General features: G+C 43.0%; 1 protein-coding gene across 5 annotated transcripts in view; it reads left to right on the top strand.

Annotated features, from left to right (window-relative positions):
- Positions 1–27533, top strand: part of LOC139553813 (probable E3 ubiquitin-protein ligase RNF144A-A) — a 69445-nt gene that overhangs the window by 20580 nt on the left and 21332 nt on the right. For 3 of the 5 annotated variants that reach the window (XM_071366511.1, XM_071366514.1, XM_071366512.1), the window contains exons 2-3: positions 10825–10964; positions 16539–16643. In XM_071366511.1, the coding sequence (XP_071222612.1) occupies positions 10830–10964; positions 16539–16643 (240 nt within the window). In that variant the 5' untranslated portion in view covers positions 10825–10829. Of the gene's footprint in view, positions 1–3280; positions 3425–4031; positions 4091–10824; positions 10965–16538; positions 16644–27533 lie in introns of those variants that run through there. The other 2 variants (XM_071366509.1, XM_071366513.1) reach the window with 2 other exon arrangements.

The following is a 27533-nucleotide window of genomic DNA, read 5'->3' as shown; positions in this document are numbered from 1 at the left end:
ATGAAGCTGGTTGAGAGAGTGCGAAGCTGTCATCAAGGCATGGGGTGAAGAAAATAAAATATATTTTGATTATCACATTTTTGGTTGCTACATAGTTTGTCTTCACTATTATTCTACAATCTAGCAAATAGAACAAATAAACAACCCTGGAATGAGTAGGTGTCAACTTTTGATTGGTACTGTATGTGTGTAATAATGTATCATTGTGGAGTGTTTCAGAAAAGCTTTTTCAATGCATACAAGTGTCCTGACATTACAGTGAAATGTAAAGTCATTTCTACTATAAAAAGAACGGAAACCCCATTTAAAAAAAAAAAAAAAGTACTTCTCTGTCAGAGCAAATAGATGTGATTGTGATATGGCTTGAGCTGTTTTGAGAAGTAGAGCTCACAAAGATTTGAGAGACAACAGACTGTCAGCACAGTCAACCCTGGGCCCTTGCTCTCTGCAGCTGTCAATAAGGATTTGCACATTGGAGTGCACATGCCGTCTCGTTTCTTCAGACACCAATATGTGCAAAGAGACTGGGGAGAGGACGTCTACTGCTCGGTTTTAAGATTATGGAAAGTGTTTTTTTTTTTTACATTTTATTCCTTCTCAAAATCAAAACAACCCAAGCCTTTGTTTGGTCTGTGGTTGTCATTCTCTCTAAGGCTGTGTGAAGTTGTTTGGAATTCTCAAACCAGCACTAGTAGGTGTACAGCATCCAAAATGTCTCTATGGCAACAACACTGTCAATCTGACTGTTGTTGACGTAGCAGTATGGATGAGTAAAACAATATATATTACTGACGGTAACACATCCGTCTAGTTGAGGGTGTGCACACTTAGTAAGCAACATGGTATGGGGAAAAATTCATTTTGGGCCATAGTCGCACACCGCCAACCAAAACCAAGAGGGATTTCAATAAGACACAGCAGATGCATCCTGTCCCTGCCTCCACTTTTTTGGGATTTGAAAGGAATTAACAGAGCCCTATTTAAAGCACCACAATCTCATGAATATTTACGCTGTGTTATTGAGCGCTGCCTAAACCTCGGCTTGCTTGGCTAATGGCACATTTAGGAGGTTTAGCAAGGTGTTGAAACTGGACCGGGACCTCCTCTCCTCCCCCTTGTCTCGAGAATAGAGAAAAACGGCACCATGACTGCTCTGCAGAGGGATGGCGACGTGCCCAGTAGGCATGAGACAGGCTTCATGCCCTGTAACTAGGACACAACCAATCTGACTGCCTCCATCCCAAACAGCACAACACTTAGCTTAGTCTACCCTTCCATCAAAGCTTCCATCTAGAAGGTGGTCTGTCTGTCCAGCCATGGAATAAATATATCTTTACTGTCACACTTAACTAATCATCCAGTTCAGTCCCTCCACAGCATTAAAGGAAAACCCAAAACCAGTCATTCCTTTAATTATATAGTTTAAAATAACACTGAGAAACATGGAAAATCTGCAGCTTAAGTCGACTACAAAATCCACAATGCAATGCGCTCTCTATGGGCTGGCTGGCTAGCTAGTAAATGTAGCTACACACAATATCAAAGGAAATATCAGCATGTAACATAGCTAGTTAGCTATAAAATCGCCTTAACAATCTCACCTTGTTCAACCTGCAGATTGATGTGCCTCAGAGTGGAATCTAACATTCGCAACGGCAGATATACTTTTGTGGAGACGGGAAAAGTTGCCCATGCTACGTCATTGTAGTGTGCGGTGCATTCTGGGTGATTTATGGGACAAGGAGTGCTCTCCTTCAATGAGTAAGTGGGAGTCTATTGGGCACTAGCTCAAAAACCCAACATTTGAAGACAAATTTAGTCAACAAGAAGGACAACATTACTAATCTTTTTTGAGATGTGAGATAATTAACTTGCTCTCTGTAGTATCGTATAGCTTTGGAATTGTGACATTAAGTATTTTTGAGGAAAATTGGCACTTGTCGTCATACACACTGATTTTGAAAAGGGATTGCGTGATTAGCTTAGCAACCGAGAAACGCAGCATGACACATGAACGCAATTGGTCAACAGTCAGCTGGGTGTGTCGTTGTTATACGTTCCTTCATTCATTGGATTTCTTTCTATAATACCTCTGGCAACGGCATCATGCAATGTACCCTGGAATAAAGAGCAGACCAATAGGAAACATGTGTTAGACCCTCTGTTAAATTACACATTTCTCCAGGTAGGAATATCTGCAAAATATGATCAATTTTCTCATTAGAGAGAATACATCCTCCTGAGTTATGAGTTTGGCCAGTATTGAAAACTGTTTATGATGGTTTTCGTGATCTAAAAGTTGTATTCCTATTATCTTCCAGTGTAGTGAGAGTGACTTCATCACGGTGCTACATCATACCAGCCTGGGTTTCTGCCTGCTTGAACGCCAATAACTCAGATAAACATGAAATGACCCAGGGAATCGATAGAACATCACTCAGAGATGCACAAAAACAATATAACGTTCAAAGTGGGTGAACCGTTCCTTGTAAGGACAGAAAACCAATTGTTTGATGTCCGGGCCCGGCCTTCACTATACTACACTACACTCGGCATGTCACTTCAGATCCTCATTGAGGGGAAAGAAAGAGTGTGCCCCAAATAAAGGACCTCTGGATCCCTCTGGGTTATGAATTTAGGTCAGTTGGCTGGGGCAGAAGGGAACTGGAGAGCGGTGAAGAAGTGTGTCCTCCTGAGATCACTGGCTCTATATTACAGAAACGTTGGTGACGGTGGAATGGAAACCAATGTCCTACATTCTAAATTTGTGACCGGTGAGGCAGACGTTCGTAATACGCAGCTTTTCAGTCACAGCATTTTGTTTCGATAACGGCCGGGCCTGGCACAAACGTATTATATGCATAGGTCACTAGCAGCAACAGTGTTCCTTTCTTTGGATTATCTTATTGCTTTCATAATGTTGTGTTGAATCATTTGTGCCATTGTGAACCTTGAGCTAACAGTTTGGTGTTGGGGGGAGATGGGTAGAGAAATCGTGTAATCACTCTTGATTTACCTGAAAATATTTAGAACAATACTGTCAGTGTTACTGTCGCACATTGCAACGTGCTTTTCACCTGCTCCTAGCCACGGTTTTCCACTCATTCTGAAGCGGTGGATGCATGACTTCCATGGCAACCAGAAGTTAATGAATCATTGTTCTTGGCACAGGGCCAGGGGTGACCTTTTACAGAAAGACAGATTAGGAGTCGTTTGACACCACGCCAGGCCGGTGGCCCTTGGCCCTCAGACCAGCCTGGTGCAGAGACACATGAACGGACACTATCATGCACACGGCCAAACATGCAGGCTGCATGAGAATGGGGCCTCTAGGTTATGGTGCATTTGATGAACTCAATCAGGAGAATATTCCTTCATCTGCTCGTGTTGAGTAACTAATGCAGCGTGGACAGCATTTAGCACGGTTAGTAAACATATGTGAATATATTGTGTTAATTCATTTCCTTTTGTGAATAGGCTTGCAGCCTACAGTAGGTGGTTCCTGTCAAAATGTATTATGGTTAATTGTAGTTGAGGGAAAACCAGAAGATTACATCCTTTCTTTTGTAGTACGCCCAGGCTAGAAATGAAGTGACGTTTCTCAGGTCTTCGTGTTGTAGCTGGGATGTTTCCATTTGGGATTAGGATGTTTTTAAATCCTTGCATACAAAACATTCCTTGGCAAAGACAATGAAATAGCATTGACTTGTCCTCTGTCTAGCTTGCAACATCAAGAATGTCATACTCTGACTGCCTCTCAGAGAAGTTGTCCTTCTACTTCAATCTGTCAACGCTGCTGTCATCTTGTTCTTTTATGATTCCAAGACATTGCAGTTGGGCTCGTTCCTTTTTATGGCAATGTCAGTTTTGTAAACAATGGAAAAACACTTGTCATTTGAAAATGTTCACAGCCATATGTCAAAGTACATGCAGGCTTCAAATCAACTGTTAGAAATATTATAGTGTCTGTCTTTTTGTTTGAAGGGCTTGACTGCTAACAGGGGTATACGTGTGCTCTGTCTGTCATACAGCGTATGTCCAGTGGGAGCTACACAGCACGGTGACAAACGGCAGTGCTGCCAAAAACCAGGTGACTCAGGAGACTGAGGATATTGGCAGATGGCCACGGTGTGACGGAAACACTGGACGCCGAGGAGACATGACACAAATGAGCGCCGAAGCCTCTCTCTTAATTACCTGTCTAGAGCAAGGAGTGCAGCGAGGGAGGAACATGATGATGGCAGGCCCACAAAGCACGTCCATTAGAGGCCTTGATCAGACTAATCACCCTGTGGACAAAATAGTGTTGTGATTGTTAGCCTAGCCTTTTAGCCTCAATTACCCTGTTAGCCTAGTCGGTTAACCTAGCTTTGCCTATTAGCATTGTAACTTCTGGTTTGGACTTTTGAACTTCTATTAGGTTAAGATCAGTGTGTGTGTGTCATTTTGAGGAACTTACAGTAAGTGAAAGCTTAAGGAGGCTAAACGTTCAATGAGATTAGTGTGGCAGCTTTTGGTTGGCCAGCATGTGGTTTGATTGACTCAGCAGTCAGCCTCTCTGGTCTGCTTAATGCTTCATTGATACGGTCCTTGAGCTTTGCATTTGCATAGAGCTAAAAAACTTTTTATGATTTCACTGTAGGAATGTTTGTGAAACCATTTCCCTGAAGGTTAGGTCATCACCATGGTTCCAATCATTTCAACTGCCATTCATTTCTCTTCTGACTGAATGCACACCAACCTTGAGTTGCCTCTTCACCATCCCCTCCGCAGTGGAAGACAATGAAACACTCCCCTCAGAATGACAGCTTTCCTCACAGGATGAGATGCATCTTACATGCATTGCTCCAGTGTTCACTTTAGCAGGAAGCATTTCCAGCAGCAATTGTATCACATCTCTGACCCATTTTTTTCCCCTTTCTATTTTTGTTTCTTCAAAAAAGCTTTCAAGCTTTCAAAGGTTGAATTGACCAGGGACAAGTCATCAGTTGTTTGACAGTGCTTTTGTCTCTTGAGAAAGGTAAACCCTGTCCACCATCACAGCCCCTGCATTTTGCACTAACACACAAGGATGACTCGTGGTGTGGCCGCTTCACAAAAGGGAACCTGTGTTTTGGCGTGTGGAAAACAAAGTGTAGGGATGGGCATTTGACATTTATTTACTATTCTAATAATGACATTTTGTCAGATAAAATTAAATGGTTGAGCGTAAATAGCAATCAGAATGACGCAAATACACATGGTAGAGGTTAACAGCGGACATTCTGCTTTTTATCTGGTAGCAACAGCAAAAGAAGTCAGATGTTTGCCATGATAGGACTGATTCTGTTACAAAAAATACTTTCTGGTGACTTTTTGCATTGATATGCGTCAGGTATTGTGGAACTCTGTTAGATGAGCATCTGTAATTGCGATTTAAAGTGGGGGAAAATAGCATACCGATGTCAAGGCAGCCGAGAGGGCTAAATGTGCAGCAGTAGCTCAACTCAATGTTATAAAAACTACATTCAAAAGTTGGTTTTATTCAATTAAGAATTTCAAATGTCACATGGATCATATAATTGAACGTTTTTTCATTGTTAAAATCGGCCTAAAAAAATCAAACACTAACTTCTGTTCGGCTATCCGAATATTCGTTTAACCTTGCCCATCCCTAGTAGAGTACATCCCCTCCGAGAGGAGCCTCGGTAGACTATAAATAGATCTTACGTAATCCAGTTTGATATGACATTATGTAATTACAGAGAAAGCTGCTAGACCCAGGTTCAAATGAGAGCCGTTCTTGACCAGTCTGTCTGCATCGCAGCCGAGGAGGTGTTGAATATTGATATTAACGAGTGATGGCAATGCTTATCACAGCAATTTAATGCAGGGCTCGGCTATGGTGTCATTTGAGCGGTAGGGTGCAGTGACAGACGGGGAGAGGGAAGGGAGGCTTGTCTAGGCCTTTATGATGACGAGTGGGACTGGGAATTGCCAGGGACCTCAATATGATATTGTCACGATACTTAGTGCTTTCGGAAAGTATTCAGACCCCTTCCTTTTTCCACATTTTGTTACGTTACAGCCTTATTCAAACATTTATTAAATAAATACAAGTTCTTAATCTACACACAATACCCCATAATGACAAAGCGAAATGTTTGTAAATATATAAAAAATAAATTGATACCTTATTTACGTAAGTATTCAGACCCTTTGCTGTGAGACTTGAAATTGAGCTCTGGTGCATCCTGTTTCCATTGATCATCCTTGACGTTTCTACAACTTGATTGGAGTCCACCTGTGGTAAATTCAATTGATTAGACATGATTTGGAAAGGCGCGCGCGCACACACCTGTCTATATAAGGTTCCACAGTTGACAGTCCATGTCAGAACAAAAAACCATGCCATGAGGTCGAAGGAATTGTCCGTAGCGCTGCGCAACAGGATTGTGTTGAGGCACAGATCTGGGGGAACGGTACCAAATGTCTGCAGCATTGGAGGTCCCCAAGAACACAGTGGCCTCCATATTCAATGTTTGCTTTTTTATTTTTACCCATCTACCAATGGGTGCCCTTCTTTGTGAGGCATTGGAAAACCTCCCTGGTCTTTGTGGTTGAATCATTGGAACAACCACTTTACAATAGTGCATCTAACTCTTTTAAGGGGGGGGGTTAGAAGGATTACTTTATCCTATCCTAGGTATTCCTTAGAGGTGGGGTTTCAGGTGTCTCCGGAAGGTGGTGATTGACTCCGCTGACCTGGCGTCGTGAGGGAGTTTGTTCCACCATTGGGGTGCCAGAGCAGCGAACAGTTTTGACTGGGCTGAGCGGGAACTGTACTTCCTCAGAGGTAGGGAGGCGAGCAGGCCAGAGGTGGATGAACGCAGTGCCCTTGTTTGGGTGTAGGGCCTGATCAGAGCCTGAAGGTACGGAGGTGCCGTTCCCCTCACAGCTCCGTAGGCAAGCACCATGGTCTTGTAGCGGATGCGAGCTTCAACTGGAAGCCAGTGGAGAGAGCGGAGGAGCGGGGTGACGTGAGAGAACTTGGGAAAGTTGAACACCAGACGGGCTGCGGCGTTCTGGATGAGTTGTAGGGGTTTAATGGCACAGGCAGGGAGCCCAGCCAACAGCGAGTTGCAGTAATCCAGACGGGAGATGACAAGTGCCTGGATTAGGACCTGCGCCGCTTCCTGCGTGAGGCAGGGTCGTACTCTGCGAATGTTGTAGAGCATGAACCTACAGGAACGGGCCACCGCCTTGATGATAGTTGAGAACGACAGGGTGTTGTCCAGGATCACGCCAAGGTTCTTAGCACTCTGGGAGGAGGACACAATGGAGTTGTCAACCGTGATGGCGAGATCATGGAACGGGCAGTCCTTCCCCGGGAGGAAGAGCAGCTCCGTCTTGCCGAGGTTCAGCTTGAGGTGGTGATCCGTCATCCACACTGATATGTCTGCCAGACATGCAGAGATGCGATTCACCACCTGGTTATCAGAGGGGGGAAAGGAGAAGATTAATTGTGTGTCGTCTGCATAGCAATGATAGGAGAGACCATGTGAGGATATGACAGAGCCAAGTGACTTGGTGTATAGCGAGAATAGGAGAGGGCCTAGAACAGAGCCCTGGGGGACACCAGTGGTGAGAGCACGTGGTGCGGAGACAGATTCTCGCCACGCCACCTGGTAGGAGCGACCTGTCAGGTAGGACGCAATCCAAGCGTGGGCCGCGCCGGAGATGCCCAGCTCGGAGAGGGTGGAGAGGAGGATCTGATGGTTCACAGTATCAAAGGCAGCCGGTCTAGAAGGATGAGAGCAGAGGAGAGAGAGTTAGCTTTAGCAGTGCGGAGCGCCTCCGTGACACAGAGAAGAGCAGTCTCAGTTGAATGACTAGTCTTGAAACCTGACTGATTTGGATCAAGAAGGTCATTCTGAGAGAGATAGCAGGAGAGCTGGCCAAGGACGGCACGTTCAAGAGTTTTGGAGAGAAAAGAAAGAAGGGATACTGGTCTGTAGTTGTTGACATCGGAGGGATCGAGTGTAGGTTTTTTCAGAAGGGGTGCAACTCTCGCTCTCTTGAAGACGGAAGGGACGTAGCCAGCGGTCAAGGATGAGTTGATGAGCGGGGTGAGGTAAGGGAGAAGGTCTCCGGAAATGGTCTGGAGAAGAGAGGAGGGGATAGGGTCAAGCGGGCAGGTTGTTGGGCGGCCGGCCGTCACAAGACGCGAGATTTCATCTGGAGAGAGAGGGGAGAAAGAGGTCAAAGCACAGGGTAGGGCAGTGTGAGCAGAACCAGCGGTGTCGTTTGACTTAGCAAACGAGGATCGGATGTCGTCGACCTTCTTTTCAAAATGGTTGACGAAGTCAACAGCAGAGAGGGGGGAGGAGGGGGAGGAGGATTCAGGAGGGAGGAGAAGGTGGCAAAGAGCTTCCTAGGGTTAGAGGCAGATGCTTGGAATTTAGAGTGGTAGAAATTGGCTTTAGCAGCAGAGACAGAAGAGGAGAATGTAGAGAGGAGGGAGTGAAAGGATGCCAGGTCCGCAGGGAGGCGAGTTTTCCTCCATTTCCGCTCGGCTGCCCGGAGCCCTGTTTTGTGAGCTCGCAATGAGTCGTCGAGCCACGGAGCAGGAGGGGAGGACCGAGCCAGCCTGGAGGATAGGGGACATAGAGAGTCAAAGGATGCAGAAAGGGAGGAGAGGAGGGTTGAGGAGGCAGAATCAGGAGATAGGTTGGAGAAGGTTTGAGCAGAGGGAAGAGATGATAGGATGGAAGAGGAGAGAGTAGCGGGGGAGAGAGAGCGAAGGTTGGGACGGCGCGATACCATCCGAGTAGGGGCAGTGTGGGAAGTGTTGGATGAGAGCGAGAGGGAAAAGGATACAAGGTAGTGGTCGGAGACTTGGAGGGGAGTTGCAATGAGATTAGTGGAAGAACAGCATCTAGTAAAGATGAGGTCAAGCGTATTGCCTGCCTTGTGAGTAGGGGGGGAAGGTGAGAGGGTGAGGTCAAAAGAGGAGAGGAGTGGAAAGAAGGAGGCAGAGAGGAATGAGTCAAAGGTAGACGTGGGGAGGTTAAAGTCACCCAGAACTGTGAGAGGTGAGCCATCCTCAGGAAAGGAACTTATCAGGGCGTCAAGCTCATTGATGAACTCTCCAAGGGAACCTGGAGGGCGATAAATGATATGGCGATCTATAGTGCTAATGTGATTCCACTTCCACTTGCTGCTGTGATGGCTGGCCCTGGCAGGTTTTCACTCGGCAGCCAGTGAGTCTTGTCTTGGCACGTTTGATTGGTGTAGAGTAGACAGGCTTTTAGAGCTCTTGGCTAGCCTCCCACTACTTGGCCTGATGAAAGCAGGCCCAGTGTACTACACTAATGGATAGGAGGCTCTCCTCTCGCTCCCTCTCCCCCCTCTCTCTCGTTCTGCCTCTCTCGCGTCCCCTCAACCTGCCTGCCTCCACTGAAGAGCTGAAGGGAAGACCAGAGTCCACAAATCAAGGGGAATCACTTAATAGTCAGGAGGTGCCCATTTCAGTTGCTTTGTCACAATATTAATAATTTACCACATGATTCCCTGGACTTCTCCCTGTCTTGTCTGTTTGACACAGGGTGGTTTTGGTGACTCCCCATGCAGCACGTTGACCTTGACACAACCAGACAAACAACACTGTTCCTATAAACGACTCACACTGGCCAGTGTGTTGTCAGCTTGGCAGCCTTAGCACAGGTCAGGACATGTTCTCTCCCTGCAGCATGTGTAGACAGCATTGGGCCAATGTTGACTCATTCTTAGTCCCTACAGCAGCCCCTCCTTTTGTATATTTTTAGGGGGTAGATCAGCTTTAATATTGCATATTGTGGGTTCTATCAATGTAATTGTCTGCATCATTTCCAATCCCCCATATGTTTTTCTTATTTTCCTTGTTTATTATTTTCCCCTGACCCTACCACCCCTCCCCTAATTGAAGTAAACTAATGGACAACAACGCTTAGGCTTCTACTTCCAGTTTATACATACTATACATTTTACAGACACAGTACATTTTACATGAGTTAACCAGCCACTCATCCTTTCTGCCTCCTCTGCCTTCTTCCACTTTTTGGTCTCTGAGAGGGAAGCTATTGTGTTAGTGCTCACTGCTCAGACAAGTGAAAGCTATGTATCTGCCAGGCCCCTCCTTTTCTCCCTCGTCTCTCCCCAGTTGCCTAGCAGCGATGGGAGAGTTTGAAGTGTTGACATTTCCTGCACGGGGGCAGTTCCTGTAAACACTCAGACATTAAGTGACTGCTGTCTCTTCCTCTCCGGTCTCAGCCAGGGTGGACGAAAGGCAGTCAGAATCAGAGTTGAAGGCCCAAAAAAATAAACCCTTTTCTCAGAAATTGAAGAGAGGAGATGACGGCGAAGGGAAAGTGTTCTTTTAATACGACTGCTTTTATCTCGGGGCAAAAAGCAACAAGACGCTCGCTGCAGGTTTAGCTGTTTAGAGATGTATTTATTCTGTCTGAGAGCATCCAGAAGGGAAGTAATTGTTACTGACAAGGTGCGTTTAGGCAACGAGCTGGTGTCACACTGCCTTTCTGACCAATGCAGAATGACACAGCAAATAACTGCATGTCTGGGACATGGGGACAGATCATGTAGATGCTCATTACTGAGCTATCTTCATTCACACATTGTGAATCTCATATCAGTTTTCCTTTGTCTGTGAAATGACAAACATTAGCCATTCTGCGTCTTAAACCTATCATTAAAAACACCAGTTGCAGAGTTGGAAGAGCATCAAATTCTCAGATTCATCTCAGGAAATGTTTTTAACCAGGGCTCCTCTCTCTTGCTCTGTGCCAGGCAAGATGACCACAGCCAGGTATCGGCCCACCTGGGACCTGGCCCTGGACCCGCTGGTCTCCTGCAAACTGTGCCTTGGAGAGTTTCCCCTGGAGCAGATGACCACCATCACTCAGTGTCAATGTGTCTTCTGTACACTGGTGAGTGCACTTAAATCGTCTGTTCCTCGTCTTGTCAATATGTCCCCTGTGTGCACCATAGTGTGTATGTGTTGTGTTTAACACCGTCCTTGTCAATATGTCCTCTGTGAAAGAGCCGTATCTGTGTTGCACATGTTAACTTCCTGAAGAATAGTGTTTGTTCACCCATGTTATGTCTAAGAAATCATGTGCGTTCTACCTCAATATGTGGATAGTGAAGTACTAGCAGTGAATACTATGCAATTCTTTCTTCCATACAGATCCAGTGTTTACCACTGCCTTTGAATGCACAGAACAATGTAACAATATAACTGTCAACTAAGTGAAAGGAATTCTTAAAAGGCTGGAGGTTGTGAGCACATGCATCGCATACCTTGATCTAGGAGTGAGCAACTCCTATACACATCAGTCCATGGTGATTCCTCTACCTGGGTCAAACACTGAAACCTCAATGAGACCTCAACTCCTATACACGTCAGTCCATGGTGATTCCTCTACCTGGGTCAAACACTGAAACCTCAATGAGACCTCAACTCCTATACACGTCAGTCCATGGTGATTCCTCTACCTGGGTCAAACACTGAAACCTCAATGAGACCTCAACTCCTATACACGTCAGTCCATGGTGATTCCTCTACCTGGGTCAAACACTGAAACCTCAATGAGACCTCAACTCCTATACACATCAGTCCATGGTGATTCCTCTACCTGGGTCAAACACTGAAACCTCAATGAGACCTCAACTCCTATACACATCAGTCCATGGTGATTCCTCTACCTGGGTCAAACACTGAAACCTCAATGAGACCTCAACTCCTATACACGTCAGTCCATGGTGATTCCTCTACCTGGGTCAAACACTAAAACCTCAATGAGACCTCAACTCCCTTCTTGATCTTGCAATTTTATTTGTAATGTATCTACAGAAATACAATACTGGTCGTAACTTAACTAAATGTATGCTACAGTCATTGTGGACTGCTGTCCAGTTGCTTGAATTCACAGAGGAGAGGCACATTGATTTATGACCTCTCCTCAAGCTGGGACCACAGCCACGACTTTCCCAGCATGTGAAAGCCTGAAGATGCTTAAAAATTCAGCATCATCCAACCCTGTTATCCCCTTCTTTCATTTTAATCTCGCCATTTGACTCGCCCCTCAGTATTTTTGGAGAGTGAGAGAAAGTCAAAACATGACAAACGATTTGTTTGCTGAACCATCAAAAATTATGCATAAAAAGAAAATAACTGTGACAAATATCTTAGTTGGGACTTAAGGTGTCTTCCAGTCAGTGGGCCTACATCAAATGTATTGTGTTTTGTCTGTAATTGACATATTGAATATAAACTCAGTCGCAAGAGACTGAATGTACTGTAATGTTTTGGTAGGAGATCTCTAAAACCAGTCCGCTATCATTTATACTTTTGAACAGTGGGAACAATAACTGTCTGGCTGTCTTAGGGATGCATGATATATCGGTGAACATATCGATGTCAAGTTTAATGGCGACGTTAAAAACCGATGTCAAAGCTACCCTGCATACCTACAGTTGAAGTCAGAGGTTTACATACACTTAGGTTGGAGTCATTAGAACTTGTTTTTCAATCACTCCACAAATTACTTTTTAACAAACTATAGTTTTGGCAAGTCGTTTAGGACATCTACTTTGTGCATGACACAAGTCATTTTTCAAAAATTGTTTAGACAGATTATTTCACTTATAATTCACTGTATCACAATTCCAGTGGGTCAGAAGTTTACATACACTAAGTTGACTGTGCCTTTAAACAGCTTGGAAAATTACAGAAAATGATGGCTTTAGAAGCTTCTGATGGGCTAATTGACATAATTTGAGTCAATTGGAGGTGTACCTGTGGATGTATTTCAAGGCCTACCTTCAAACTCAGTGCCTCTTTGCTTGACATATGGGAAAATCAAAAGAAATCAGCCAAGACCTCAGAAAAAAAATTGTAGACCTCCACAAGTCTGGTTCATCCTTGGGAGCACTTTCCAAACGCCTGAAGGTACCATGTTCATCTGTACAAACAATAGTACGCAAGTATAAACACCATGGGACCACGCAGCCGTCATACCGCTCAGGAAGGAGACGCATTCTGTCTCCTAGCGATGAACGTACTTTGGTGCGAAAAGTGCAAATCAATCCCAGAACAACAGCAAAGGACCTTGTGAAGATGCTGGAGGAAACGGGTACAAAAGTATCTATATCCACAGTAAAACGAGTCCTATATCGACATAACCTGAATGGCCCCTCAGCAAGGAAGAAGCCACTGCTCCAAAACCGCAATAAAAAAGCCAGACTACGGTTTGCAACTGCACATGGGGACAAAGATCGTACTTTTTGGAGAAATTTTCTCTGGTCTGATGAAACAAAAATAGAACTGTTTGGCCATGATGACCACTATGTTTGGAGGAGAAAGGGGGATGCTTGCAAGCCGAAGAACACCATCCCAACCGTGAAACACAGGGGTGGCAACATGTTGTGGGGGTGCTTTGCTGCAGGATGGACTGGTGCACTTCACAAAATAGATGGAAAATTGTGGATATATTTAAGCAACATCTCAAGACATCAGTCAGGAAGTTAAAGCTTGGTCGCAAATGAACAATGACTTCAAGCATAATTCCAAAGTTGCGGCAAAATGGCTTAAGGACAACAAAGTCGAGGTATTGGAGTGGCCGTCACAAAGCCCTGACCTCAATCCTATAGATAATCTGCGGGCAGAACTGAAAAAGCGTGTGTGAGCAAGGAGGCCTACAAACCTGACTCAGTTACACCAGCTCTGTCAGGAAGAATGGGCCAAAATTCACCCAACTTATTGTGGGAAGCTTGTGGACAGCTACCTGAAACGTTTGACCCAAGTTAAACAATTTAAAGGCAATGCTACCAGATACTAATTGAGTGCATGTAAACTTCTGACCCACTGGGAATGTGATGAAAGAAATAAAAGCTGGAATAAATCATTTTCTCTACTATTATTCTAACATTTCACATTCTTAAAATAAAGTGGTGATCCTAACTGACCTAAGACTTTTTAATAGGATTAAATGTCAGGAATTGTGAAACTGAGTTTAAATGTATTTGGCTAAGGTGTATGTAATCTTCCGACTTCAACTGTATAAAACGTAGGTACATGACATAACGCCACGTACAATTGTGCGCTACACGTGCAACACGTCATTCCTAACCTAGCCCACACAATTTCTGCTGTGTGGATCGAGCATTCAACAAGTCAAGCAGTCATTTGAAAGATTAAGAACATTTCAGCGAGACAACTCAAAGGCGAAATCCATTAAAGCCAAGATAATGAATTCATTACCTTTGACAATCTACCGTTCTCTGTCGTTGGTGATGTTGGCTTTCGCCGACTGGTCGAGCACCGGTACACACTACCAAGTGCGCTATTTTTCAGATGTTGCCCTACCGGAGTTACACAGTAATAGCGTCAATGCTATTAGCTTCACAACATACATACTATGGAATGCCGTTTGAGTCTTTGCGTGTCACAAAAGATACAGTAGCACTGTGAAAGCTGTACAAAAAAGTCTGCAAACACCAGCCACGAACTATGTGTTTACAATACCACGTTGGTAATAAAGCATCATTTGTTTGACCGCAACTACTGGGGTAGCTAGCTTTAGCTTGGTGCCTAGCTAGCACCAATACAACCAGCCTGAAAACAATGACCAATAGAAACTGCAGTCATTTTCATTTTTTCTTAGGACTGATTTGGGAATCCTTGTGAATAAGTATTATCTAGGTTGCCACTTGTTGTTCACCTATTGAAATTGAACTTCAGATCATGAAAATAAATAGCCAGCTACTTAACCTTGTTGCCCAAAGCAAACGTTTTAAGCAGCCAGCTAGCTTCATATGGCTAGTGAGGCTCGACTGGACCGGGTTATGTGTTGTGAAGCTAGCCACAATAAGGATTAGGCACAATAGTGGAATTTGCGGTTTGCTTTCAAAATAAAAGTATGCCATTGACAGTGATACAAATAGTCTAATTATGCCTACTTTTATTTTGAAGGCTAACCACAAAGTCCACTATTGTGTCCGACCACCATTAATCAGATAAGAACGATTTTATAAATTAGGGTTATTTTAGATGACACCAAGCTATATAGTTAGCTAACTATAGCTACTGAAACCGATTTTTATGTCGTTATTTGACACGTCAAATAGTGTTATTTGACGTATACCTTTTTTGACACGCAAAGACCCAAACTGCGTTCAATAGAAATCCTGGTTGAGAATGAAACGACTGAACAACAAAACAGCACAGCAAGTAAGTGAAAGAAATAGGTTTTGATTATGTTTTACTGGTAATGGGGACATGCATAAATGCCAACAATATAACTGGTAATGGGGACATACATAAATGCCAACAAAATAACTTTTTGGTGTGTGTGCATGTACTTTATTTAACTAGGCAAGTCAGTTCAGAACAAATTCTTATTTACAATGACGGCCCGGACGACGCTGGGCCAATTGTGCACCGCCCTATGGGACTCCCAATCACGGCCGGATGTGATACAGTCTGGATTCGAACCAGAGACTGTAGTGACGCCTCTTGCACTGAGATGCAGTGCCTTAGACTGCTGCTTGTGTGCGTGTTAACTATTTAACTGTACTAGAAGGCTTAAAAGACCGCAAAAATTTTAAATATCAGTTATCGGTATCATTTTATTTTGGCAAGGAAAATATTGCATATCGTTATCGGCCAAAAATGTAATGTGTGTATTACAAGTCGGTCGTCTGTGGAGCTCAATCAGAGCTATGAAAGAGCCATGGCTTTTAGTTTGGTAATGAACTCGTGTTTACTGCAGTTGCTAATAGGGAATTGGCTGGATTTGTAGCACTATGCAATATTACATATTGTAGCTGTGAATAGCCTTAGTTTAGAAGTCCCTCTCACTGTCTCATTTAGTTTAAAATACTTTCATTAGGATGTTGTGGTTAGCATGCTTCTCTTCAGCTAACCAGACACTGTCAAGAAACCAGTAATGGATGGCAGAATGAATAGTTAATGCCAAAAGCAGAGAACTTCTACTACGGGGTTCAAAGAGGGAGAGGCACTTTGGTTGTCGCACCATACAGTATGCCAGGGATGGGTAACTCCAGTCCTCGGGGGTCCTGATTGGTGTCGCACCATGCAGTATGCCAGGGATGGGTAACTCCAGTCCTCTGGGGTCCTGATTGGTGTCGCACCATACAGTATGCCAGGGATGGGTAACTCCAGTCCTCGGGGGTCCTGATTGGTGTCGCACCATACAGTATGCCAGGGATGGGTAACTCCAGTCCTCGGGGGTCCTGATTGGTGTCGCACCATACAGTATGCCAGGGATGGGCAACTCCAGTCCTCGGGGGTCCTGATTGGTGTCGCACCATACAGTATGCCAGGGATGGGTAACTCCAGTCCTCGGGGGTCCTGATTGGTGTCGCACTTTTGCCCTGAGGACTGGAGTGGCCCATCCCTGCAGTATGCCTGCACATTTTCTGATTGACTGCATGGCCAAAGAGTGAGGTCAATTTCATACTCTTGGTTTTTATTTCAGTGCCTGAAGCAGTATGTGGAACTCCTGATCAAAGAGGGGCTCGAAACTGCTATTAGCTGTCCAGACTCTGCCTGTCCAAAACGAGGACACTTACTGGAAAATGAGGTATTATTTACAAAAATGTTTTTTAATTATATAATTTGTTTCAGGGACATATGCAATTCAGATATTGATGTATTGAAGGGGCCAGAGCCAAATGTATTGTACCATTTTTCAGCTTTTGCTTTTCAGTGTACAGTTGCTTACTTTTAAGAATATGATATTACATCTACACACACACCAGAATTCATGTGAGTGAATTCATGATCACAAAGTTGTAAGTTGACAATGCCATTTGATTTTACTGGACTTGTTGCTTGCGGTTTTCAGCAAAACAGAATAAATGCAGAATTGACAGAAGTATCTTAAGTAAAATGTGTTCATATCGAGAAGACAAAAGGTAGGTTACACAGACATAACACAACTCAGTCGTGATGGATGATGGGGAAACTAGACGGAATGGCAGTCTGTTTGTGCTATCATTCCAACTCTGTATCACTCATTGTTATGACAATACATTTGCAATACATTTGGCAAGAACAAACTGATCTGGGACCTGACTATGGTGACACTACAAAGTAGGGAAACTGACTATTTCATACTGAGGCAAAATGCATTGCATGCATACTATCAGATCATCAAGGAAGTCCAAAACACAAATTCCTATTATTAACAGTGTTAAATAACACTGTGAAACCATTTTTTTTTTTTATAAGGACAAAATGAAAAGAGATAGGTAGAAATGTGAAAATCGTTTTGGGAAATCTGTTGCAGCTCAAATCTACTACAAAACCCACAATGCAATGTTCTCTCTCTCCCTCTCTGGGCTGGCTAGCTAGGTAGCTAGCTAGAATCATAGCAACATACAATAATACCAACGTGATGTGGTGTGCAGGTAATTGTTTTAAAAGCTTTGAGAATTGTGATTGTCTGTGACGAGTTATATACAGTGCATTCGGAAAGTATTCAGATCCCTTGACTTTTTCCATATTTTGTTACGTTACAGCCTTATTCTAAAATGGATTAAATTCGTTTTCCCCCCCTCAATCTATACGCAATACCCCGTAATGACCAAACCAAGGTTTTTTAGAAATTTTTCAAATGTACAGTACCAGTTAAAAGTTTGGACACACTTACTCATTAATTTTTTTTTTACTATTTTCTAGATTGTAGAATAATAGTGAAGACATAAACTATGAAATAACACATATGGAATCATGTAGTAACCAAAAGTGTGAAACAAATCAAAACATGTTTAATATTTGAGATTCTTCAAAGTAGCTACCCTTTGCCTTGATGACAGCTTTGCACACTTTTGGCATTCTCTCAACCAGCTTCACCTGGAATTATTTTCCAACAGTCTTGAAGGAGTTCCCACATATGCAGAGCTCTTGTTGGCTGTTCCTTCACTCTGCGGTCCAACTCATCCCAAACCATCTCAATTGGGTTGTGGTCAGGTGATTGTGGAGGCCTGGTCAACTGATGTAGCACTCCATTACTTTCCTTCTTGGTCAAATAGCCCTTACACAGCCTGGAGGTGTTGGTTGTTGAAAAACAAATAAAAGTCCCACTAAGTGCAAACCAGATGGGATGGCGTATAGCTGCAGAATTCTGTGGTAGCCATGCTGGTTAGGTGTGCCTTGAATTGTAAATAAATCACTGACAGTGTCACCAGCAAAGCACCCCCACACCATCACACCTTCATGCTTCACGGTGGGAACCACACATGCGGAGATCATCCGTTCACCTACTCTGTGTTTCACAAAGATCCGGCAGTTGGAACTAAAAATCTCAAATTTGGACTCATCAGACCAAAGGACAGATTTCTGCCGATTTAAACGTTCTATGCTCGTGTTTCTTGGCCTAAGCAAGTCTCTTCTTATTATTGGTGTCCTTTAGTAGTGGTTTCTTTGCAGCAATTCGACCATGAAGGCCTGATTTTCATTGAGTCTCTGAACAGTTGGTCTTGATGTGTCTGTTACTTGAAGTCTGTGAAGCATTTATTTGGGCTGCAATCTGAGGTGCAGTTAACTACAATGAACTTATCCTCTGCAGCAGAGGTAACTCTGGGTCTTCCTTTCATGTGGTGGTTCTCATGAGAGCCAATTTCATAGTGCTTGATGGTTTTTGTGACTGTACTTGAGGAAACTTTCAAAGTTCTTGAAGTGTTCTGAATTGACTGACCTTCATGTCTTTTTTTTCTTTTTTTAAGGGGTGGATCAGCTTAGTATTGTGGAAAGATTGTTGCAATTTTTTGTCTGCATCATTGTAATTGTCTGCATCATTTCCAATCCCCCATATATTTTGGGGGGTAAATACAATATATAATAAATATAAACCTATATATACACATACCTATATAGACATACAGTGGGGAGAACAAGTATTTGATATACTGCCGATTTTGCAGGTTTTCCTACTTACAAAGCATGTAGAGGTCTGTAATTTGTATCATAGATACACTTCAACTGTGAGAGACGGAATCTAAAAAATAAAAATAAAATCCTGAAAATCACATTGTATGATTTTTAAGTAATTAATTAGCATTTTATTGCATGACATAAGTATTTGATCACCTACCAGCCAGTGAGAATTCTGGCTCTCACAGACCTGTTAGTTTTTCTTTAAGAAGCCCTCCTGTTCTCCACTCATTACCTGTATTAACTGCACCTGTTTGAACTAATTTCCTGTATAAAAGACACCTGTCCACACACTCAATCAAACAGACTCCAACCTCTCCACAATGGCCAAGACCAGAGAGCTGTGTAAGGACATCAGGGATAAAATTGTAGACCTGCACAAGGCTGGGATGGGCTACAGGATAATAGGCAAGCAGCTTGGTGAGAAGGCAACAACTCTTGGCACAATTATTAGAAAATGGAAGAAGTTCAAGATGACGGTCAATCACCCTCGGTCTGGGGCTCCATGCAAGATCTCACCTCGTGGGGCATCTATGATCATGAGGAAGGTGAGGGATCAGCCCAGAACTACACGGCAGGACCTGGTCAATGACCTGAAGAGAGCTGGGACCACAGTCTCAAAGAAAACCATTAGTAACACACTACGCCGTCATGGATTAAAATCCTGCAGCGCACGCAAGGGCCCCCTGCTCAAGCCAGCGCATGTCCAGGCCCATCTGAAGTTTGCCAATGACCATCTGGATGATCCAGAGGAGGAATGGGAGAAGGTCATGTGGTCTGATGAGACAAAAATAGAGCCTTTTGGTCTAAACTCCACTCGCTGTGTTTGGAGGAAGAAGAATGGATGAGTACAACCCAAAGAACACCATCCCAACCGTGAAGCATGGAGGTGGAAACATCATTCTTTGGGGACAGGACGACTGCACCGTATTGAGGGGAGGATGGATGGGGCCATGTATCGCGAGATCTTGGCCAACAACCTCCTTCCCTCAGTAAGAGCATTGAAGATGGGTCGTGGCTGGGTCTTCCAGCATGACAACGACCCGAAACATACAGCCAGGGCAACTAAGGAGTGCCTCCGTAAGAAGCATCTCAAGGTCCTGCAGTGGCCTAGCCAGTCTCCAGACCTGAACCCAATAGAAAATCTTTGCAGGGAGCTGAAAGTCCGTATTGCCCAGCGACAGCCCCGAAACCTGAAGGATCTGGAGAAGGTCTGTATGGAGGAGTGGGCCAAAATCCCTGCTGCAGTGTGTGCAAACCTGGTCAAGAACTACAGGAAACGTATGATCTCTCTAATTGCAAACAAAGGTTTCTGTACCAAATATTAAGTTCTGCTTTTCTGATGTATCAAATACTTATGTCATGCAATAAAATGCAAATTAATAACTTAAAAATCATACAATGTGATTTTCTGGATTTTTGTTTTAGATTCCGTCTCTCACAGTTGAAGTGTACCTATGATAAAAAAAATTACAGACCTCTACATGCTTTGTAAGTAGGAAAACCTGCAAAATCGGCAGTGTATCAAATACTTGTTCTCCCCACTGTACATACTTTTTTTTAGAATATACCTTTATTATTCCCTGCAAACCCTACCACCCTTCCCCCAATTGGAGAAAACGAATTAACAATAACTTAGGCTTCTACCTTCAGTTTATACATCTTATACACATTTTACAGACACAATCTATTTTACAATAGTTATATTTTTTGTTTTTAGTCCTTCCTCTTTCTATTTGTAACTGTTATTTCACAAAATTTCTGAATCTATGCATTTTACAGACCCTGTATGTTTTACATTGGTTATCTTGTTATTAGTCTCATCGTTCAGCTCCATTCAACTCCTCCCATCTATCTCTCAACACCATCCATTTTGGATTTCTATTTGCCATATATTTTTCAACTTTGCTGTGATGCTTGACAAAAGTACTAAACCTTTCTATTCTCATAGCTTCTACGGATTGTAAATTAAAGAGAAACATTTTTGCTAAAATAATTATTATATTATTGATTGATTTGACTATGGCTTTTCAAATCCCCCAGTATTGCTATCTGCAGTGTTAGTTCTAGGCAAATGTTGCAATGCTTCAGCCATTCCTGGACCTGTGACCAAAAACGAGCTACATATGGACAGTACAAAAATAAACGATCTAATGACTGACTTCTCACAGCAAATTCTGCAGAGCTGGGAAGACTGTATCCCCCGTATATATAAAATTCTATTGGTTGCAAGAATTTCGTATAGTAATTTGAAGTTTTGAATCCGCCGTTGTTTTGCGTATCAATTCATAAACCATGTGCCATGGAATGGGTACATCGCAAATCTCTTCCCAACTATTTTGCAATTTATATGGCACAGCTGTCAATTTTTTGGTCCTCAAATGAAATTGGTATATGTTTTATTTATCACACTTTTCTTTAACCATTTATGTTCTTTAATACAGGGCCGACATACAAGTTCCTTACTTTTTTCCCCTTCTACTTGCCTCTTCCATTTTTGTGGTAATGCTGCAATTAGTTGGTTGTAATTTTGGGTAGAGCAGACATTTCCATATGTCTGTGTTAGCTGCATGTGTGACAACTCCACCAGTCCTATTTAGGATATCATTCACTAAAATTATACCTTTTTTAAACATTTCTTCAAAATAAGTTTTTATTTGATCAATTAGTATATTTGAGTTTAACCACAATATTTGTTGTATTATTTGTTGTCTTTTCATGTGGATTAAACTGAAATTACAACTGAAAGTGAGCAGGTGCAATTTGAATAAAGGGAAAATGGCCATTCTTGAACATAAGATGAGACATTCCTACCAATTTACTAGAAAACCAGTTTGGATTTAAGTATAACTTTTGTTTGACTGATGCCTTTAGAGGTCTAATGCTTTAATATTGAATAATTTCTGCCCTCCGTATTCATATTCGTTATAAATAGTCCCTTTTGATTATGTCTGGCTTGCCATTCCAAATAAAATTGAATATTTTTTTGTTCATTTAAATTAAAAAGCAAGTCACTAGGTGTAGGCAAAACCATAAGCAAATAGGTAAACTGTGATATAACTAAAGAGTTCATCAGGGTGATTTTTCCACAAATAGACAGGTATTTTCCTTTCCATGATAACAAGATCTTATCTATGTTTGCTAACTTTCTATAAAAAATTATTGGAGATAATTTCTTTCTTTTGGGATTTGTATACCGAGTATGTTCATCTCCATCAGACCATTTAATTGGTAAACTACACAGTAATGTAACACTTGCATTTTTTGGTGATCCAATACGTAATATAGTACACTTAATTTTAATTTGGTTTTAATCCAGAGAAGATAGCAAAAGTATCTAGATCCTCTGAGGCCGTGGAGAGATTCTAATTGTGGTTTTAAAAGAACATGAATCATCAGCGTACAATGTCACCTAAGGGATTTCTAATCCCTTAATATTATTGTTTGATATAATTTTAACAGCTAACATTTCGATGGCAACAAAAAATAGATATGCCGATAGTGGACAACCTTGTTTTACTCCTAGATAGTTTAAAACTTTCTGAGATGTAGCCATTATTTACTATTTTACACCTAGGGTTACTATACATAACTTTAACCCATTTTATAAGAGATTCCCCAAATTGAAATATTCTAGGCATTTATATATAAACTCCAGTCGTACTTTATCAAAAGTCTTTTCAAAATCAGCTATGAAACCAGGCCTGGTGTCCCCGGTATTTCATAGTGTTCTATTGTTTCCAGTACTTGTCTTATATTATCTCCAATGTATCGTCCATGTAAAAAACCTGTCTGATTAGGATGAATAATATCTGACAATACGTGTTTTAAATGATATGCGCCAAGCATTTTGCTAGGATTTTTGCATCACAACACTGAAGTGTAAGAGGTCTCTAATTTTTTTAATGGACTGGATCTTTATATATACCACTTGGGTCCTGTTTCAATAATAATGATATCAGACCTTGTTGCGTGTCCGATAAGCTACCATTTATATATTGGTGGGGGTTTAAAACATGTTAATAATGGTGCTCTGAGTATATAAAAAAAGTTTTGTATACTTCCACTTGTATGCCATCCAGCCCTGGAGTTTTCCCAGACTTAAAGGCTTTATTTGCACCAAGAAGTTCCTCCTCTGTAATTTGGCCTTCACATGAGTCTTTCTGTACAGATGTTATTATTAGGGAAAAAATCCATACAATTAGTTTCTGTTAGTGGAGTTTGAGGAGACTGAAACAAACACCATTTCTTAATAAGTAATAATGGATTGCTGTTTCTCTTTGCTTATTTGAGCTGTACTTGCCATAATATGGACTTGGTCTTTTACCAAACAGGGCTGTCTTCTGTATACCCCCTACCTTTTCACAACACAACTGATTGTCTCAAATGCATTAAGAAGGAAAGAAATTCCACCAATGAACTTTTATGAAGGCACAGCTGTTAATTGAAATGCATTCCAGGTGACTACCTCATGAAGTTGGTTGATAGAATGCCAAGAGTGTGCAAAGCTGTCATCAAGGCAAAGGGTGGCTACTTTGAAGAATCTCAAATATAAAATATATTTTGATTTGCTTAACTCTTTTTTTTTTTCTTTTTTTTTTTTAATGGTTACTACATTATTCCATATGTGTCATTTCATAGTTTTGATGTCTTCACTATTATTCTACAATGTAGAAAATAGTCCAAATAAATAAAAACCCTGGAATGAGTAGGTGTGTCAACTTTTGACTGGTACTGTATAAAGAAAATAAACTCACATTTACATAAGTATTCAGACCCGTTACTCAGTACTTTGTTGAAGAACCTTTGGCAGCAATTACAGCCTTGAGTCTTCTTGGATATGACGCTATAAGCTTGGCACATCTGTATTTGGGATGTTTCTCCCATTCTTCTCTGCAGATCCTCTCAAGCTCTGTCGGGTTGAATGGGGAGCGTAGCTGCACAGCTATTTTCAGGTCTCTCCAGAGAAGTATGATCGGGTTCAAGTCTGGGCTCTGGCTGGGCCACTCAAGGTCTTGTCCCGAAGCCACTCCTGCGTTGTCTTGGCTGTGTGCTTAGGTTCATTGTCCTGTTGGAAGGTGAACCTTCTCCCCAGTTTGAGGTCCTGAGTGCTCTGGAGCAGGTTTTCGTCAAGGATCTCTGCTCCGTTCAGCTTTCCTGACTAATCTCCCAGTCCCTGTTGCTCAAAAGCATCCCCACAGCATGATGCTGCCACCACCATGCTTCACCGTAGGGATGGTGCCACGTTTCCTCCAGACGTGACGCTTGACATTCAGGCTAAAGAATTCAATCTTGGTTTCATCAGACCAGAGAATCTTGTTTCTCATGGTGAGTCCTTTAGGTGCTTTTTGGCAAACTCCAAGTGGGCTTTCATGTGCCTTTTACATAGGAGTGGCTTTCATCTGGCCACTTTACCATAAAGGCCTGATTGGTGGAGTGCGGCAGAGATGGTTGTCCTTCTGGAAGGTTCTCCCATGTCCACAGAGGAACTCTGTCAGTGACCATTGGGTTCTTGACCACCTCCCTGACCTAGGCCTTTCTCCTCCGATTGCTCATTTTGGCCGGGCAGCCAGCACCAGCCAGTCTTGGTGGTTCCAAACTTCTTCCATTTAAAAGTGATGGAGGCCACAGTGCTCTTGGGGACCTTCACTGCTGCAGAAATGTTTTGGTCCTCTTCCCCAGATCTGTGCCTTGACACAATCCTGTCTCGGCGCTCTACGGACAATTCTTTCAACCTCATTGCCTAGTTTTTGCTTTGACATGCACTGTCAACTGTGGGACCTTATATAGACGTGTGTGCCTTTCCAAATCATGTCCAATCCATTTAATTTACCACAGGTGGACTCCAAGTTGAGGAAAACATGTCAATTATGATCAATGGAAACAGGATGCACCTGAGCTCAATTTCGAGTCTCCGTACAAAGAGTGTGATTACTTATGTATTTAAAAAAATATATATATATATTTTAATACATTTGCCAAAATTTCGAAACCGGTTTTCACTTTGTCATTGTGGGGTATTGTGTGTAGATTGAGAAGGGGATTATAGAAAAAAAAGAAAAAAAATTAGAATAAGGCTGTAACGTAAAAAAATTTGGAAAACGTCAAGATGTCTGAATACTTTCCGAATGCACTTTGACACATTCTTACGCGATTTTCACAGATGGACCACTTAGAAGTTAAATCATGGGGAAATGTTTTATTTTACCCACTGATAGAACATAGGCTTTCACCAAATTGACAAGTTTCATGATTTTTATTTCTGGGGGTGGATTATCCCTTTAAGGCGGAGTAACGGCCACAGAAGAGGATGTTCTGGGTGTTGTCGTGTTGGATTAAGAACAAAAAGGGGTAGTCCGCTTTGAAGGTGTGTTTTTAGGTTAGCAAAAAGGAGCAGATAAAGTAATATTCTGCAAGCATGCTGGCGGTGGTGGTAGCTGCCTCAGTGCCCATCTCGTTCACCTCAAGGCTTTGGGCAAATCCAAGTCGTTGTTGGGCGACATGCCTGAAATCACTCCTGGATGAGTTGAAGTTGTTCACTATGCCCGTGCTGGGCTTAACTACTTTCAGGTCGTAGGTACATTTTGGCAGATTTACCTCTTACCTTCATGTACTGCATCCTTTTTGGCCCTGTCCACGTCAAGAGTTCTTGTGAGATTCTTCTTCAGCTTCTCAACCCCAGTGGTGAAACTCCAGCTTTTTCAGCCCTCATCAGGGAGCATGATGAGCATGCCCTATGATGGGAATGATCTGAGAATCTTCGGAGTCTGGCAGTTGGCCTCAGGGATGACTGCCAATTGGAAATTGTACATTGTTATCATTTCCACAGCACACTCAATCTTGCTCACTTTGAACTGAGCTTCTCTGGTTTTGGCCTACTCAAATTCCTCTTTCCGCTGGCCCTTGAAGTAGATGGCATTCACCAACACTATTTGTGTTAGTTTACAGTCCCCTCCCACCATGTTATTGATTTTCCCCTCTGTTTCTCCACCTAGCTGTTTAAGTTCACCCTAGCAGCCGCTGCACTGGACATGAAGGTGACAGACTCCAACTCTGCACCGTAGTACTACTTGGTTTCACTGAGAAATGCCTCAGCAAACTTGTAAGACTGGTCTCCTTACAGGAGTTAAGCCAGGCTCAGTGCATATGGGGCTTTCTCCTTTGTTCAGCACAGACAAGAGTTTTCTGAACCTGTGATGGATGTCACCCTCAACTTTGAAGAGATCCAAGGAAAAGCTTTTTGCCACAGACAGAGATGACATCCTTACTCTTGAGGCAGGAATGAGTATGGCCTAATGGGGAACTGTAGTTCGATTTATAAAGCAGGAAGTGGGAGGGGAGTTCCAGCAAAGATGACTGCCACATGCACCGAGTACGTGGCACAGATAAAAATGTGAAAAGTATTCAATAAAAAGAAAGTAACAAAGCACAAAATATATGCATTTATAGATAAGTTTTTTCTTAGATACCACTCACTCACATAGTTAATGTCTCTGTACCTTGACACTTAGCCTGTGGGCAAGCAACTTTAATTCACGCTTCAGATTTTTCAGTACTTAGCTCCTGCTAACAACTGCTAATATTAGCATTGATCAAAAACAATGGAAGTGAAGGTGGTGTCTTGGATGTGAAAGGGACAGGTTTTAAAATGTCACTGAAATTGTTGTCTTTCCTGGCCCAACTTTTATTGATATTTTGAACAACACTTACTATGAACATATAGATACGTATGTGAGTTGTTTGGATTCATTACATTTGTTCACATGTCCTTCAAAGATCTCCACATCCATTCCTGAGACCTGAATCTGCAGAAGGACTGTTTAATTGGGGTTTCCTGCTGAGCAGACATTAGCTTTCCCCCATGCTTCCTCCACACAGCAATCTGCCCTATCTCCGGCTCCCTCTCACCACAGCAATCTGCCCTAGCTCCGGCTCCCTCTCACCACAGCAATCTGCCCTAGCTCCGGCTCCCTCTCACCACAGCAATCTGCCCTAGCTCCGGCTCCCTCTCACCACAGCAATCTGCCCTAGCTCCGGCTCCCTCTCACCACAGCAATATGCTCCGGCTCCCTCTCACCACAGCAATCTGCCCTAGCTCCGGCTCCCTCTCACCACAGCAATCTGCCCTAGCTCCGGCTCCCTCTCACCACAGCAATCTGCCCTAGCTCCGGCTCCCTCTCACCACAGCAATCTGCCCTAGCTCCGGCTCCCTCTCACCACAGCAATCTGCCCTGGCTCCGGCTCCCTCTCACCACAGCAATCATCTGGCCCTAGCTCCGGCTCCCTCTCACCACAGCAATCATCTGGCCCTAGCTCCGGCTCCCTCTCACCACAGCAATCTGCCCTAGCTCCGGCTCCCTCTCACCACAGCAATCTGCCCTAGCTCCGGCTCCCTCTCACCACAGCAATCTGCCCTGGCTCCGGCTCCCTCTCACCACAGCAATCATCTGGCCCTAGCTCCGGCTCCCTCTCACCACAGCAATCATCTGGCCCTAGCTCCGGCTCCCTCTCACCACAGCAATCATCTGGCCCAGCT

Source organism: Salvelinus alpinus, chromosome 25 (genome assembly GCF_045679555.1).
Source record: "Salvelinus alpinus chromosome 25, SLU_Salpinus.1, whole genome shotgun sequence".
Classification (NCBI taxonomy): domain Eukaryota; kingdom Metazoa; phylum Chordata; class Actinopteri; order Salmoniformes; family Salmonidae; genus Salvelinus; species Salvelinus alpinus.
Note: the sequence above shows the minus strand (reverse complement) of the source record. Positions and strands in the feature narration are given on the sequence as shown.